Genomic DNA, 18,333 nt, shown 5'->3' with positions numbered 1-18,333 from the left:
ACCATTTTCAGGGCTGCCGACAGTGGGATTCGAACCTACTATCTCCCGAATACTGGATACTGGCCACACTTAAGCGACTGCAATTATCGAGCTTGGTTATATATAATGCTTAAACAAATAAGTCAGCATAGGGAGAGTGGAACAGTCGACTAGAAAAGCCCCATTACATAATCAGGACAGATCGTTTATACAGTAACTTATACCTCAGTATTTCAAGAAGTTACGAATAATCTCTGCATGGAAATAAATGGCGATGATATAGATGTTGATTGCAATAGGGAATCTGAAATATTTGTTCCGAATGAGTAAATTTATAATACCAATATAAATGGTCCGTTATTGGACATTATAAATTTTCCAGCTAACTCATTCCTGGTTGCCAGCGTTTCGCCCCCGTTGTGCTAGGCTGGGCTCATCAGTTGGTACCTAGCACACCTACCAAGACGCATGGCTAGTGCATACCATGGAGGCCACTGCATAGGCTAATTGTAGCCACCGACAGTGCCAATGCACTGTGAGAGACTTTGTCTCACTACCAAAAATTGATGCTTGCTTGGCCATCAGATGATATAGATGTTGATTCCAATAGGGAATTTGAAATATTTGTTCCGAATGAGTAAATTTATAATACCAATATAAATGGTCCGTTATTGGACATTATAAATTTTCCAGCTAACTCGTTCCTGGTTGCCAGCACTTCGCCCCCATGTACTAGGCTGGGTTCATCAGTTGGTACCTAGCACACCTCCATGGTATGCACTAGCCATGCGTCTTGGTAGGTGTGTTAGGTACCAACTGATGAACCCAGCGTAGCACACGGGGGCGAAACGCTGGCAACCAGGAATGAGTTAGCTGGAAAATTTATAATGTCCAATAACGGACCATTTATATTGGTATTATAAATGGCGATGTCGACACTGACTAAGCTTGCTTTGCAGTGCAAGTCCAAGTCCACTGTACACATGCCAGGTTTCCATAAAGGAACAATCGCCTAGCAGCTAAGGATGCCGAGAAATCAGCATCAAACACAAACACACTGTGGGGTTCAGTTAGTGTCACCGTAGCGTACATGCTAAAGCACGATTCTACCTGGAGATTCATGTTCAAACTCCCACCCACCCCTGGCAAAATTTTTCTTCGACTGGTGTTCTCAAGGGTTTGAATTCGTCCGCGAAGCAATCTGATTGGCTAACTCCAGCAGCTGATAAAATGACAACAGCACGAGATACCGAATTATTTCTTTCAAATTATTTATCAGCAAGACCAACCCTCTAACGCTCATATACCTGATTCACAATGTATCCAACTTCTCTGTATATAAAGGTTATTGACGACATGAGTAAGTTTCCTTATGATTATATTGAAAGGCCAAAACTAATATTTCAGATACTGTATTTTAATGTAATAATCATGCTGGAAAAGGACAAGGTACATTTACAATGTTACAATTGTGGTGCTTTAATAAAATATACATATTATATTTTTTTAAAGTTTTTATTACATGAAATTAGTATCGAATACACTGATTTTGAACAATCTCTGATAAAAGCAATAAGAATGCCATGTGCAAATGCAAATTGTGAATGCTTTTTCTCATATTCCAACAATGTTTCATTTGATAGGTGCCATTACTTGTCTACAGAAAACATTAGTTTTTTTCTGAAATGTATTTTAAGAGCTAGATTTTGAAAACACCAAAAAGTTCACTTGATAACACCAAATTTCCAATTTTAAGATCCTGTTTTCTGCACTTCCAACTGAACGAAAAATTCCAATCTCTAGTCAGCACATTTGCAAACTAACAGCTCCTGAACGTAAATTGTTTTAGAAATGTGCAGCAAATGGCTAATTAGTTAGGAAGGATACCATTATACAGCAGAACTTATAAGAAACCACCAAGACTTTGCATTTACACAATACTTTCAGAGTTTGGTTTTGATTTTTGGTTTCTTGAATGGGTCTCGTAAGTCAAAATATACTATTCCAATGAAAATACAGAAAGCTAGGTCAAATAATTTGATTATTTAGCCTCAGGACAATAATAAAACCAAAGAACTGAACCTTTACAGAATAATCAGAAATAACATCCTGCCCACAGGCATGTACTATTGTGCTAGTGTTATACTGAAATTCACTGAATGCTTTGAATTTTATAGTGGACAAACCAGTTTAAGATTGTACAAAAAGTATAACAGACTACTGAAGGGAAACACAGAACCTAATAATATCTACTAATAAAATTTGACATAGGTCACATTGGATATAAATACTGAAATCCTTCACATATAAATCTCGAAGAACAGATCAACAGATGTAACGTTAATCTCATGCCCTATGTAACTATTTACTAAATGCGTTTTTAGTCATGATTTCTTTAACTGTAAGAATGTATTTAAAAAATGTCTTTCCTTACCTGAAAGTTCCTCTTTCAACATCCTGTCCACTGAGCCGTACATGAATACCCTCCTTCAGTAAGGAACCAAAAGCCATAGCCTCACCCAGGGCCCAGTCCACAACATGTGCCTCGATCATTTCCATACGATGATGCAATATACGCTCAATACCTGTCATTTTATAAAGTAGAACAGAAATAGATTAATTCAACTGAGAGGAAATTTACAAGTAGCACAATGTCATTAAATCAAATTCACTCAAAGTATATTGTATCTTGCCAGAGTTTACATCAACTGAGAAGTGGTAAGAAGAATTTCCTATCTCATGAACAATCTCTCTGACATCTGAGATAAGAATAATATTCCCAGACAGAAGCATGGTAAATCAAGTGACATTAATAGCCTGCGTGACACACTTCTCACAGAAAGTGAACTAATTGAAATTCTATCTCGTGTAAGTCTGTATTCATGTATATCGTGGCCCCTTATGCTTTTTCAATTGTTAAATTACCAGTGTTTTGCCTTGGTATGGCATTGGGCACACTAGCCACTAGCATCATAGAGAGATGTGACAGGCCATTCAATGACTGTATGACATTTAACCAAGCCATCTGTTACAAACTTGCAAAACAGAGTAGGAATAAAAAGAACAAATTGGCAAATTATTACAAAATCTTATTAAATAATAATAATAATAATAATAATAATAATAATAATAATAATAATAATAATAATAATAATAATAATAACAACAACAATAATATAATAATAATAACAACAATAATAATAATAACAACAACAACAACAACTTTCTTTCCTTTCTTCCTCCACAGCTTTTCCCCACACTCTGGCAGTGTCATGGGTGCTATCTGTGGATTTGGGTTGCATATAAGGAATAGGAACAAGTTTTACAGAAGGATGTCCTTCCCGATGCCTAGACTATCATGGGTTTACGACAATTTGTACATTTAACCCTCTTGTGTATGAGGACCTCATATGAGGTCGTTGGAGTTTCCATGTATTTTTTATGCATCGTTTATAATTTTTTATCTCAGTAGTACATCTTCCCTACAGGTCAGATTAGGATCATCCTGCTACTGTATGTGACAGTAGACAGTATTACCTGTAACTGTCTGGCTGAGGGTCAAGTGGCCATCATCAAACTTGACATCCACAGGGGGAAACAACAGCTGCAGGCAGACGAGTCCTCCCTTTGGAGGCCAGGTGAAGCCTTTGTGGAGGAAATGACACATAAATTCACCAGAAAGATGAACATGGTCAATGGTTTAGATGGTGGAAGAAGACCCCAGTCCCAATGGCAGATAAAACGGAAGAACTTTCTCCTGTCAGCAACGTCTGCACTTCAGTGAAGGTGTCTGTACTCCTGAGGAGCAGCTTATGGATACACCTGGAAGTACATATAAAATGCCTCAGGGAGTGGCAACTCTAAACAAGACTTAGAAAAGGTTACGGCATACCTAACAGGTGACATGCAGTTCCTTGGGTACTGGGGGAACTGGAGTCCCATGCTCAACCGCATGCGCACTGCCTCTACGTGGGCGTAAGGCAGTAGCAATCAGTGAAACATTGATGTTTCAAGCGGACAGTGTACGTCAACATGGGTAGATGTAAGGATGTGATAGTGGCAAAAAGAAGCAATCGTGTTTGGCCGCGGCCATGGCAACATGGTGCGTGAAGTTGCTGAATCTGTTGGTGTTTAGCAGCGGACTTTTCAACGTGTCTACAAGCAGTGGTGTACTATACGCGACCACGAAACATGACGCCAGAATTTGGTCAGAAAAAAGAACCTGACAGAGGGATCGGAGAAGTGTTTTATGGTTTGTGAATCAAAATTGCTTCCAAACCAGACAGAGGCCATTGCTCACACAGGCACAAAAAAAGCTGCGAGTCTTCAATGGGCTAGAAATCATCGAACATGAACAGTAGCTGAATGGCGGAATGTAATGTGGTCTGACGAATCATGTTTTTGCCTGTATTCCAATGATGCATGTCATCGAGTGCACTGAAGCCCAAATAAAGCATTTCATCCTGGATGTGTACAAGGTCAGGTTCTAACTGGAGGTGAGTACGTGATGTTTCGTGGGTGTTTTTCGTATCATGGATTGGGGCCGCTTACTGTGACACTAGCATTAATTGGCAAGTTTATTTAAACATTCTGGATGATCAGGTGTTTCCTTTCACTCAATATCTGCACGAGTACGCTAACGATACCCCGATTCTTCAAGATGACAACAGCAAAGTTCATTTGCCTGGACACATATGTGACTGGTTTTCTGAACACTTCCCCACCCTAATACATCTTGATTGGCCTGTAAAATTACCTAACTTGAACTCCATTGAAAATCTATAGGACATGTTGGAACAGCAGGTAAAATGCCAACATCAGCATCCCTGCAATTTGATGGAATTATGCAAACAAATCCTCAGTGAGTGGCTTAACCTGGAAGAGACATAACTGCACAACCTTGTGGATTCACTTCCTAACAGAATCTGGTTATCAAGTCCAGAGGCGGAGTTACACGATATTAAATGATGCTTGTAATGATTTCTCCAGGGGTGACTAATTGTATGTCCACTGAGCTTAGGTAGATATGGTAGACTATCTCAGTGACAGGATAATGAAAATTAGACTGAGAATGAGGAATGAAGTGAAGGTCTTAATTAAAGTGTATGCACTACAGATGGGGAACAAAGAGGAGGATATTGAGGAATTCCTGGAGAAACTCAAAAAGGAGATAACTGATGCGGAAATAATTATAATGCGAGACTTAAATGCACAGGTGGGAAACGGAAGACAAGGAAAGGAGGAAGCAAGCTGACTATATGGATATGGGAAAAGGAATGAAGGAGAGATACTACTTGAGTTTTGTGAAAGGAATGGAATGATTGTGGGCAACACATAGTTTTGGAAGAAAAACAGCAGAAAAGTTACTACAAGATATAGGAGGAGGAGGAGGAGGAGGAGGAGGAGGATTAGTACATTTTCCCTATCACCTATTTAATTTCACAGTCAATCATACAAGTCAGTGATGCCTTATTTTTTCTTCATAACAGATGACAAAACAGCCCTACATCTAAAGGTACTCCTACCTCGTCAACATCCACACATACCAACCATTTTGTGGTGGGAGGCATGCACAGCCAGGGAATTCACAAAGCATTGTAAGTTCTGGTTCACGTCCATCCATGCTCTGTTCATCATGGCCTCTGTCAATTACAAGTCTATCCATCCAGATTTATCTCTTTTTTTTCAATGTCCTGTCTTCAGTACCCTCTTCCAGTTGGTCGTGGAAGGCAAAACAAACTTTAATCTTAAGTCCTCCATTAGGAAGGGCTTCTCAGCAAGCTCCTATACCAGTCTTGAACAGGTGTACTTAAATATGGCAAAGGCGGCCTTCAGGCATCTTGCTCTTACCTTTCCTAATGTTCAGAGGTTTCTAATACTTAATTTATCCCAGATCATCTCCATTTTATATGCAAGTATTGGAACGATTTTCGCATCAAAGGGAGCCATGGCAGAATTCGGGGATAATCTAGTTATGGCTCTGAAGTCTAATATAGCTTTTGTTGTTGCTGCAGCTCACAGTCTTATGTGAATCCCGTTGTTTGTAGAGTCAAGCCTTGATATTTAAAACTGTTTAAGTTTGTAGGGGTTTATGTTTGAAAAACATTCTCTGTTCCAAGGATACATATCCTCCCTTCCTGAACATCATGTTCTCAGTCTTCTCTGTGTCTAACTGTAATTCATTGTTATCTGCTCATTTTCGTAGTTTTTTTTCTGAGTCTTCTCCAATTACTGTTGATAAACTTAACCATGACAGGTTAATTTGGTTGATTGATCCGTATTGACTAGTCTGAAATGTATTATAGAACTATTTAAAATAGTTATATTTGAATCCGCCTTAACATGTTAATGCAGTCAAACATAAAAGATATTCGGCAATGGGAGAACATATGGTTAAAAAGAATCATAAATTTACAGATATTTCTAATGACATGGAATTAATACATTCAGCCAAAAAGGGAAAATTAATGACCGTTTTGGAAAATTTAGAAATTTATCTTACACAGAAAAATAATTTTGAATCAAGTTTAAATGAAAGAATTGCAGAACATAACCCACTGTATAGACTAGCATATGATCATTTAAGAAACAAAAGAAGAAAAAAAGAAAAACTTGATGATATTAAATTTATGTAAGTGTGGCGGCATCAGGAAGAATGAACTCGCCCCACATACAGAACGCACCCTTGTGCACGATGCAACATTGCACCAGGGTGTCTCTTCTTGAACTAGCGTCATTCGGCGGCGTGGAGTGCGTATGAGCATGAGCATCATGTCTCTGTCTCTCAGTATAATCAATGTATCGCAATTTATTTCATATGCAAAAGTGTAAAACTGTATGTGGTGTCTGTGTTAATAAACCTGTTATCCATGAGGGCTAATTTATTTATGGAAACGATGTGGAGCCGCCTACAACCAAGACTCCATATAAGTATTCTCATTCAGTTCAACAAAATTTTATGTATTAATTACATTCATATTATTACGCAAGTTTTTTTATTCACTGATATGGTGAATTAGGACACAATACTTATTTGAATTGTAAAAACAAAAGATAGTGTTATATTGTTTTTATTCTTTGTTCTGACCACTGATGAAGGGAATGGTTGACTTCCCGAAACATGTATGGATAAATAAATAGTTTTCTTTCATCAATAAGTGTATTGACAAGGCGGATTCAAATATAACTATTTTAAATAGTTCTGTACTACATTTCCTCTCCGATTAATCAAACTATATCATGTGTTACTGTTAATTGTGTCCAGGTTCTGCCTTGTCAATACAATTCAGCATGTATTATAAAACCTGTGACAATAAAATAATCCTGTACTAATTTTTTTCTATTTGTTTTATGTCGCACCGACACAGATAGGTCTTTTGGTGACGATGGGATAGGAAAGGCCTAGGAAGTGGAAGGAAGTGGCCATGGCCTTAATTAAGGTACAGCCCCGGCATTTGCCTGGTATCCCGATTACTGGATACTGGCTGCACTTAAGCGACTGCAGCTATCGAGCTCAGTTTCTGTACTATCAACATAGATGAACAATGCATGACAGTGACCTTACTGTCTTTTGAAATAGTCCCCTCCCATAAATATGCACTGCTGAGATCGGCAATACATGTCCTGGAAACTTTGCAAGAAGGCTTCCTTTGGGATGGTGTTCAAACCCTCGTCACGTTTCGTTAGATGTCAGGAAAATCATCAAATCTCTTTTCTTTCAAAGCAAGGTTGAGTCGTGGGAATAGGAAGAAGTCTGAAGGATTGAGATCTGGCGAGTATGGGGGATGTTCAAGTTGCACCACCCCCTCTTTTGCCATAAACTGTTTGACGATATTGGCTGTGTGTGGGCCAGTGTTGTCATGGACAAAAAACCATGAACCTTGTTGTGCGTACTGGGGTTGTACCCTGCGTAGAGTGTCCCGAAACAGGTCAAAATTTCAATGTACCGGGCAGCATTCAACATCGCTCTCTCAGATAGAAATTCCTCGCGGATAATGCCTTGACTATCGAAAAAGGTGATGAGCATCGTTTTGATGAGCGACTTTTCGGCTCTGACCTTTTTCCGACAAGGGGATCCCGGAGAACGCCATCCATGCTTTGCCCTTTTCGTTTCAGGGTCAAACCTGAGGCACCAGGTTTCATCCTCAGTGGCAATACAGTTCAATAACTTTGGTGTTGCATCTGCCGTTTCGACAAAATCCTGTGAAGCCTCTAAACGTGCCTGCTTCTGATCGTCCGTCAAGTGATGTGGCACAAGATGAGAACACGTTTTCCTCTTCCCTAACTTCTGGGTAAGGATTTGTCGCATGGATTCACGGTAAATCTGCAGTTCATCCACTATCATGCGCACAGTTAATCGCCGATCGTTCGTGATTGATGTCCTCACCTTCTCAATGTTTTCGTCACTGACGGTCACCGGTCTTCCGCTACGCGGGTTGTCAGAAACACTTTCCTGGCCTCATCAAAAACAGGCGAACCACTCGTACACACACTTCAAGGACAGTGGTTGATCTTCATAAACATGTACCAGCATCGCATGCATTTCTTTCAGTGTCTTGCCAAGCTTAAAGCAAAACTGTACACTGATCTTTTCGTCATTCATGTTCCAGTTCGTAACCAACGCACTAAACATGCACTGTGTCAAACAGGTCTTACACGGCCCATACACGATACTCAACTGAAGAACGTTGGTAGCAAGTGGAGCGTTGCGTGTCACCAGCGTTGCCGGATTGACCGTTCTGACTTTATTCACCAAAATTTGTCACACTCTCTCTCTCTTCGAGAAAATTACATTCTCTTCTTCAGCTTATGGAATAAAATTACATGCATTAAAGACCTTATTTAAGATGAATTAGGTGCTAACAGATTGCGGATAAAATGACAATACAACAATACAACAATGTTAAAATTTCATATTATGTCTCAACTCTCTAAAATGTCTGTATGTGATATATTAAAATACTGCTTATTGATTGCTGATCCATTGTATTTAAATGTGACATTATTAATGGTCTTTTGTAGTCCCACCACTTGGTGTTGAGACCGTCTGCTTATCCATTACAATATCTTAACGGAAAGTAATTCTATTATTTGTAGATGAAGCCTGCCAGGTTTATTTGGACTTTTTCATTTGTCTGCAGGAAAAAAGAAAAGAACTAAAATGTAATGGTTCTAAAGGCAACACGACGGGCTGAGAATCCAACGTTGAAAATTAAATTGACTTATTTTAGATGCAGGTCTTGCGGGTGTGGGCACTATGAGCTCAATCGGCAGATTGACTAGCTGGTGAAAGAAAGGGAAAGGGCAACATCTCCAGCCCTATGCTGTAGACTCCTCCCACCCCAACCCTCCAGCCGTTCAACTCAAAAAGACCGAGTTTGCTACATTTACTTATAACAACCCAGCTATTCACCAGATTGCTAACATATTCAAAAAACATAATTTTAATATAGCATTTAGAACTACTAACACAAACCAATCCATATTCTTTAATCATAATAAAATTAATTATGACAAAAGTCGTTATTTGGGATCGGGAGTATGTAGACTTAAATGTTCACAATGTAATTATTCATATGTTTGACAAACTGGAAGAGCCTTTATGAGAAGATATATGGAACATGTTAACGCGGCAAAGCACAGAAAGTACTCAGCGATGAGCTTGCAAATGAGAGAGACTGGCCACCGATTTGAATCCATAGAGAAAGATCTAGCGATAATTAGAAATATAGGAAAAGGAAGAATGTTAAATAAACTAGAAAGTTTATATATTCATTTAGACCAGACGTATAATAAGGATCAGAATCTTAATGACGTCATGGATTTTAAAAGTATATTACATGAATTAATGCCTGAATTATTAAATACGGATAGTTCAGATAAAGTTAGGATCCCTAATACATTTAATTCTTTATACTCTAAAGCTCCTTCCATATCTTCAAATAGTAGGCCTAATTCCATCAAATTTGAAAACTCCACCCCTTCATCAACCTCAGCACAGTGAGCTCCACCCATCCTCTCCTCCCTTCCACACTCCTCAATCCCTTCCCCTCCGGGTTCACTACCGCCTCTGGAGCACAGATACAATACGAGAAACAGAGCCAACAGAATGGCAGTTACTAACACAACGGAAGATAATGTGTAACAGCTTACAAAAAACAAGTAAGTCCTCATCTATTCTAATCAAAGTCAATGGATTCTCTCCGTGTGTTTACCCTTTTTAAGACGTTCTTTCCTTCTCTTACAGAGAACATTATTCCAGAATACTACTGTTATCTCTTGGCAAAGGTTCCCTACAATATTACCAGTATAAAGGATTACATTTTTGACGATAATCAACTGACGCTTCTGTTTCCTCATTACTTTTATCCTCATGTTTACGACATTAACAGCGGCTCTGAACACGTTGTTTGCATGACATACTTTTGTGTACTTGTGTTAACGCCTCTATTTTGTTGGCAATATACGCAGTATCACATTAGGTAAAATAACAGCCAATTTTTATAAAAAGAAACCAATTTTATTAGTACCACATAATTTTATAAGAAGAAGTTTTAGTCTCAGACTCATTAATTTCAGAATTACCATAGACAATGCTCCAGTAACATGTTTTATTAATGTATCAATGTATTATTCACATTAAGTGTACCAATTTTTAGTAATAAAGGCTCACAAGGCTTATCTTTTAGCTTCTCTTTTAATATTATGTGTAACTTTTTAAGGTTGTATTTTAGGCTGAAGATGCCCTAAATTAGGGGCGAAACATGTCCCGAAAATATTAAGTATTAATATATTTATGTAACCACTTATAAGTGGATGTAAAGTATTGAACAGATAGTTTAATAAATATCTTCATTGTTTTTCAACTAAATTTTCAATACGGATCAATAATGAGGTTAATAACTTGTAATAAGTGGTATGTTCTGAGCTGTCAGTAGAGAGGTGGCGTGGAATGACATCAGTAGACAAATAAGTGGTGTCTATAAATGTAGGAAAGATCACAATATGAAGATGAAGTTTGATTCAAGAGGACAAATTGGGGCAAATATTCTTCTATAGGAAGGGGAGTTAGGGATTGGAATAACTTACCAAGGGAGATGTTCAATAAATGTCAAATATCTTTGCAATCATTCAACAAAAGGCTAGGAAAACAACGGATGGGGAGACTGCCACCTGGGCAACTGCCCTACATGCAGATCAGGAGTGATTGAATGTATCCTACAGTTTGCGTTTTTCTGAATCTTAATGCTAAGTGAGGATCCTCCTTTGCTTATTCCATCATCCTGGCTGTTTCGAGTTCAGTGAAATCCTTCCATGTCTTTTTGAGTAGGTGCTTGTGTTTCTTCCTCAGGCAGTCTTCTGGATTATCTCCGGGTTTTGCTATGAAGAGAGCTTGCAGGACTTATTCTCTCAAAGTAGCTAGTTTGACTGCTCCATTTTATTTTCATTCTGTTATTGTGGTAGTTGACAATTTAATGATATCCTGTAGGGGACGGGTGGCAAACTCAAGCTCTTTAGGCTTTTCAATTGTAAAATTACCAGCATTTTGCCCCAGTATGGCAATGGGTGCACGAGCTGCCAGTATCTTGAGACAGATGTGAAAAGCCATCTGATGGTCTGTTAAGATATTGAACTGCTCTAAATTAAATACAATTTTAAACATAAATACCTTACATTAAACAGATCTGAGCTTCAATAATACAATTTTTCATGGTAGTTCTACAGAATAATTTTATATCATTCTTGGAAGGTTTTTGGCACTGCAAAGGATATCCGTCTGGCTAACATTTCATTGTCTTGTACTCCTTGGCATTCAGTAGTTTTATAAGTAACTACAAATCACACTTTACCTCTGAAGTGAATATATGAAATTTTAGATTGGGATGCTAAGCGGCATGAAAGCATGCAGTTATCATTTTAAATTTCAATTTGTTGTAAAAGCTTTAAATTATATACGTGACCTGATGCGCAGAAAGGGACCTAAAGTCAGATTCGTCATTTTAAAGATTTTTGTAGTTCTAAAATTGGCGTACGATATTGAGCATTTAAAAAAAAGTTCATGCTGCTAGGTGGAATACTTCGGAAGATATTAATTACTGAGTACTGCTATTAAGAAAACTGTATTTTGAGAAAAACGCAATTTTAGGTTTCACTAATTTCTTTACCAGTTGTACAAAGTTTTCATGACATACAGTAGTGAAGACTCGAACTGCTGCACAACTTAGTTTGTTAAGATGACCCATAGATAGCGCAAGAAGTTTAAAACACAGAAATGCAATTTTTGTCACCCCCGACACTTTTGTTCAGCTCTGGTGCAAAATTTCAATTGCCGACTTTGAGTCCCTTTTGGCCTGCCAGGTCACATATATACTCTTATATATGATGGTTCAACTGTGTCAAACTATATGTTGTGTTAATAAAGAATAATGTTTATACAAAGAATCCAACACACTGAATAAGCCCTTAAAAAAAAAAAAAAGACCAAAATATGTATGCTTAATTAATATGTTATAAATAGTAATGACAGGCTGATTAAACGTTAACTTTTATTTTTTTTAAAGAATCACATAAATACTCACCTTTATGGATAACAAATTCTAAATGGCTGGGGGGAGGAGATGACATTTTCCTGCCAATGTGGACCAATGTATCTTCTTTCACTCCAGTTGGGGAAACTTTTAGAGGGTCCTTACCCTCAAAGAAACCAGACCATGGAGAATCCAGCCAATCTTTATATTTAATGTGAGTCTCTTTCTGGGCATTACTGTATGCTTCTTCGCAAATTTTCACGTATTTATCTTCAATATCCTAAAATTTAGTGACAGAACATAAAGCCCACGATAACATATAAACATAAAACCAAATTAAAAACAAGAAAGAAACATGTCACCTCATAATCAAAATATATACACTTCTAGAAATTACAGTACAATATGTCATTCAGAACACACAACAGAAACCCTAGCAAAATTCATCCCAGAAACACCATCCAGGAAAGGGTTATGTATAACTTACTGTACATAGTGTTTGCAAATGAAAATGCAGTACACTGAACTGGTTAAAATTTCAGACATAATTCTTATGCAGAACACATCAAAGCACTTAATTATAACAGAGAATCTAGATTTGCTAAGCACTTACTAGACCAGGCATCGGAAGACAGTGATGTAATTTTCATTAATTAATTAATTCATGCATGTACCTTGTTTGGGGGGACAGGGGGGTTCTTCAATCTTAATAATGGATAAAATGATTTTGAAGCTTCCTACAATTTACAGTTACAGCTAATCAGTGTGCAGAATAGTATTCATATTAAAATATCAGGTAAACCAGCAAGGAACTGTAGAAATAATTACCTAATGAACACTTTCCCATGTTGTGCATTTTGCAGCAAAGATTAAGGCTACTTTTGCCTCTAATTACAGTATGTCTGCAAACAACTTTGTTTCAAAACTGAACAAGGTTAAAGACAATGTGCATACATGTGTAACATACTATCACCTCATATCAGCTTTACATCTACATCTACCAGACATTAACTCCATCTCCGAATTCCATCCTTCTCCTGAGCCCGCTGACGAATTATTAACCTCCGCACTCTTTAGTTGAAAACTCCCCACAGCACACACACCTTTCTCCTGCACAACCTTTCACCAGAATTCCGCCAGACAAGAAACATCTTTGCCACGCTCGTCAGATTCAACATACAGTGCCATGAGATAGCTGACATCCATCCAACTTCTAACAATCATTAAAGTCAACGGGTAGGACACTACACACCGGCTCACCCACACCATCGAAGCCGCCCAATCAGGATCAGCATCAACCCTGAAGCCCTTATCCACTCCCACCACTAAAAAACCTCCACCACACCCCATCACTGCCTGTTCAGTCATGTTATCCGGTGAGAGGACCCGGATATCACAGAAGACACCATCGTTTCCGAGCTAAATGCGGAGGGTGTTCCCATTCGGAAAGCCTTCCGCATCACAAACTCACCTTCATGGAGAGGATCTTACTCCCCGACACTGAGGTTATGGATAGAATCATTGCAAATGGGGTTTCCATCTTTCGCCACCACCACAGGGTGGAACCTTCCCACGCCCCAGCTCCCCAACCCATCCATTGTGAAAGGTGCCTGGTTTATAACAAGCACCCAACAGCACACTACACCGCCGAACATCCGATGTGCGGACAATGTTCAGAACCTCATCCTACATCCCATTGCCCCAATGTTGAATGAGCACCCAAGTGTAACACTTGTAATGACCCTCACCCCACATACTCCCGGCAATGCAAGGCCCATCCCATCCCTCCTGAAAACTGCCCTAAATTAGTCGCTCCCATCCATACTGTAGATACCTTCTCCCAACCCACTCGCTCACTCTTTCCCCCCCTCCTACCCTTGAAGACATCATTTGATTCATCACTATTTCCCTCTTTAACATCCATCCATTCCATCACCCCATGGTCCTAACCCAACTGCAAGCCGCAGCCGACCAAACCCTTAATATGCACTTTCAATCCTCCCACTTCGGCCTCAACACCCATTTCCATTCCCCCCCCTTGAGACTCTAGTTTGATCATGGATAGAGTCTCCTCCCGATCCCAGTTTCTTAAGCCCATCTCTATCCCCTTCCTTAACATCTAGTCCTTTCACTCCAAACGCCTCCATCTTCAAGCTCTTACAGCCCAACACCCCTCCCATGTCCTCCTCCTTAATGAAACTATGCTCCGGTCTCATCAGTTCACCCATCTCCATGGCTTCAATCTATACCGCTCAAACCACACCCATGACATTGGCCAAGGTGGTTCTGCACTAGCTTCACGCATGTCACTCCCAGTCCGCATCCACATACCCCCCTTTACCCTCTCTTCTTCCCTGAATCCATTACCGCCACGATAAATTTCCCCTCCCGAATCCTACATGTTACCACCGTTTACCACCGGTCCCACCACACACTACCTCTGGCCTATATCTTCCACCTCCATGACATCTTTCCCCACTTTCTACTCCTAGCCGACAATCTAACATACCGCTCCAACATCGAAGTGGGATCGTTTGCAAAATCTTCTTAACCACATCGATTGCGCCCTCATTCCCATTCCTGGACACACCCGGCCTTCCTCCAACACCACCCCAGATGCCATCATGGCCCATAATTCAGCTTCTAATTAATTTTTCTATTAAAAAATTCACTGAAAAAAAAAAAAAAGAGAGGATGTTACCGGATAAAGAGCAACACAAGATTTACCTTCACTTCTTCAAGTGTAACAATACCATCAGACACAAGCTTCTTTGAATATTTGACCAATACTGGTAGAGTGTTTCTTATCTTATGGTACATTAATGGCTGGGTGAACATTGGTTCATCTATCTCATTGTGACCACTGCGTCGGTAACACACCTGCAAAATATGAAATAAAAAGTAATGCCACTTCTTATGTCAGATTTAAATTTTAAAAAATACTAAAAATTCTTGACTATTTCATAAATTCAAAGTATTCTAAATGAGGATAAATGTAACTCTGTTGTTGATTTTGTTATAAGGGCGAGGACAAGAAGAAGAAGAATGAAGGTGGTGAGGAAGTGATGAAGCTATTAAGGAGATGAAAAATCAGAGCTGGGGGAGGGGGGTGAGCATAGGATACCTAGCAAAGTATTTAAGTATGGCGGCACTGAGTTATTAAGGGAAACACACGGACTGCTTCTGTTAAAGAGACTATTAAATCTCACTATTTAATAATACACAAATGTGACTTACACGCTTTAACTTTACTGGTCCACAGAAGAAAATAATGCCTGGTTAATACTGAACAATTTGGTTTCATTCACAGTCCAAAGCAGATACTTTATTCATTTTTTGATTTAAACAAAATCCAACCAAAACCATTATTTAAAAAGCTGTTTCATATATAACACAGAATGGTTTGACATCTGGAGAATCTGTGATTTCGTATTGTTTAAAAAAAAATTACCTCCCCTAAGAACTTTAATTTTTTTATTTATCTTGTTACTCCCTGGGATATGCGATATGATAAATATGAGAATCAAGATGAGGTGGAAAGGCATGGACCAGTTCAAAGCGTACAAAGAAAAAAAGATTAATTGAAAATACAGCAGAAGTCCGTTATAGCGAGAATTCATAATGGCAAAAAATTTCCTCGCTATACTGGATTGTTGTTAGATCCGTTTCTTTCGTAAAAGTCAGGAAAACCTCTCACACATTACGATCAGTATGTAACAGTAATTTGCTTGTTCAAAACTTGCATTTTCGCCAATTTACATACTGTGGCCTACTCGTAAGTTATTTTTCTAATTCCGAGAAAACGTGAATGCGGATATTCAATTTCATTCTGAAGAATTGTAATGATATCACTCCAGTGGCTTCTGTGGCAAAATTTTCAGTTTTCTTATTCAAACAATCACCTAACCTAACAACCTCATATGTATCGTGAAAACATATTTCAAGCACGAGTAGAGTAATGATAACCTTATCACTATTAGCTACTTGGGAATAGCCTTTCCGAAATTTAACCAGACATGAGAAAATACAGTGTAACCTCCTATTACGCATTCCTCATTAAGGCAAATTCTCGCTTAGCACGTCAAATTCGAAGTCCCGATTCACGTTGCATTAAATCTATTTAAAAATACCTCATTTATCGCGTCACAAAATTTCATTATTACCGCTCAGTATGATCACATTTTCCCCAGCCCTGAAACTGTTCTTTATCATCCCTTTAGAAAGGATTTCCAAGACAGATTAGAGCTCTCGCCACAGGAGGCAGGTCGGAGAAAGTTACGCAAAAACGGGAAATGGCCTTGAATTCCGGAACTTTAGAGAGTAAATTTTAGCTTCGGGAAGCAAGCTGCCTCAGGAAAGTTCAGTTATGCTCTCCGGTTTTCGTTGATACTGATGAATAACCCAGTAAGACTGTTTATGCTTATTTTTCGCATTCCATTCAGAAGTTAGAAATGTATTCTTTGTTGAGTGATGCAGTGAAGGGTAGCAAATATTTATTGCGTGACAGACTACCTAAGGATTAGGAACATCGTGTGAAGTTGACTAGCGTGGTGCATATAGATACTGAATAAATTATGAAATTGTTTATCAATGATGACAAATCCAGGAAGTGGACAGACATCCGCATATTTCAACAGTGGCGCATATGTTAAAACTTGCACTGTCGAGTTTCGACTCGAGTCTATCAAAATGTTGTCGCATTCAAGACGACGGTCAAAGTCTTTTCTCTCGCACATGGCCAAGTTTAACAGCCAAATAATTCACGGTCAAAGAGTGTGATCTGCAATAATGCTGATACTTTTATATTTGTTATCGGGTATTTAACGCACCTTTTAATATATTGATTTTATTTAATAAGCCCCACTGAAAAGGTTTTCATATTATCTCTCATCTTTTTCACATCTTTTAATACTCTCATCGCATCTTTAGAAACGATAGATAGCAACTATCTTACTGCGTACACGTATGTCTGAAAAGAACATAGCAAGAGTTTATACATTCGTGTTGGATAGGTTTTTTTTAATGTATTCAATAGTATGTTTTCTCGCTTAACGCATTATCTTTCCTTGTCCCCTGCAGAAACGCCTAACGAGGTTTTAACTGAATAAAATAAACTCCAAAATCAGTCATCCACTCTGCACCGTATCTTGAGGTGTATCGTATTCTTGCTTAATTTCAGTACATAGTTTCAAAATTAAGCGATCATTTACTTCAGCCTTTATTTCTAACAAGATAACTACTGCTATCGGCCACGTTATTTACACATTTATTACGGAAACATGTTCTCTTTCATTTCGAATTGTGCATATAGAACACCAGTCGACGAGTATTACTAATCAACTCCGATATCGCTTTAGAGTTCAAATGTCTGTGAGAGCGCTCGCTAGTGCACATAGCGATAAATCTATACCAAAGATGATCGATCGCATTCAATATAATCACTGGAGTGCATAAATATTAATAATGGAAAAATTACATACGTTTAATCACTCATAATAGCGGATGCATCAGTGTTGGGCTTCTCGCTGTTACCGAAGGATAATACACAGTTTAATATGGGAATTTTCAAGGGACAGAAAAGGGCTGTCTTTATAAAGGAGTTCTCGCTATATGCTGTACTCACTATAGCGGACTTCTACTGTACTTGAGAGGAATGGTAACTGAAGGAAATGAAGTTCCAGCAGAAATTAAGGTGAGAATAGCAGCAGGCAATAGGTGCTATTATAGCTTGTTAAATCTTTTGTGAACCTCTCTTGTTGAGGCATCTGAATGTTACAGTTTATAAATCAATTATAAAACTAATAGTTATGTATGGCTCTAAAACATA

General features: G+C 38.5%; 1 protein-coding gene across 1 annotated transcript in view; it reads right to left on the bottom strand.

The window, feature by feature from the left end:
• The window catches only part of LOC136866433 (2-oxoglutarate dehydrogenase complex component E1), a 250,108-nt gene that overhangs the window by 78,881 nt on the left and 152,894 nt on the right, over positions 1 to 18,333 (bottom strand). The window contains exons 10-12 of the mRNA XM_068226528.1: positions 15,234 to 15,386; positions 12,558 to 12,786; positions 2,414 to 2,564 (exon numbers count right to left, since the gene is read on the bottom strand). Coding sequence (XP_068082629.1) covers positions 2,414 to 2,564; positions 12,558 to 12,786; positions 15,234 to 15,386 — 533 coding nt within the window. The remainder of the gene's footprint in view (positions 1 to 2,413; positions 2,565 to 12,557; positions 12,787 to 15,233; positions 15,387 to 18,333) is intronic.

Source organism: Anabrus simplex, chromosome 1 (assembly GCF_040414725.1).
Source record: "Anabrus simplex isolate iqAnaSimp1 chromosome 1, ASM4041472v1, whole genome shotgun sequence".
In the NCBI taxonomy this organism is placed as follows: Eukaryota; Metazoa; Arthropoda; class Insecta; order Orthoptera; family Tettigoniidae; genus Anabrus; species Anabrus simplex.
This window is presented reverse-complemented; position numbering and strand designations above follow the sequence as displayed.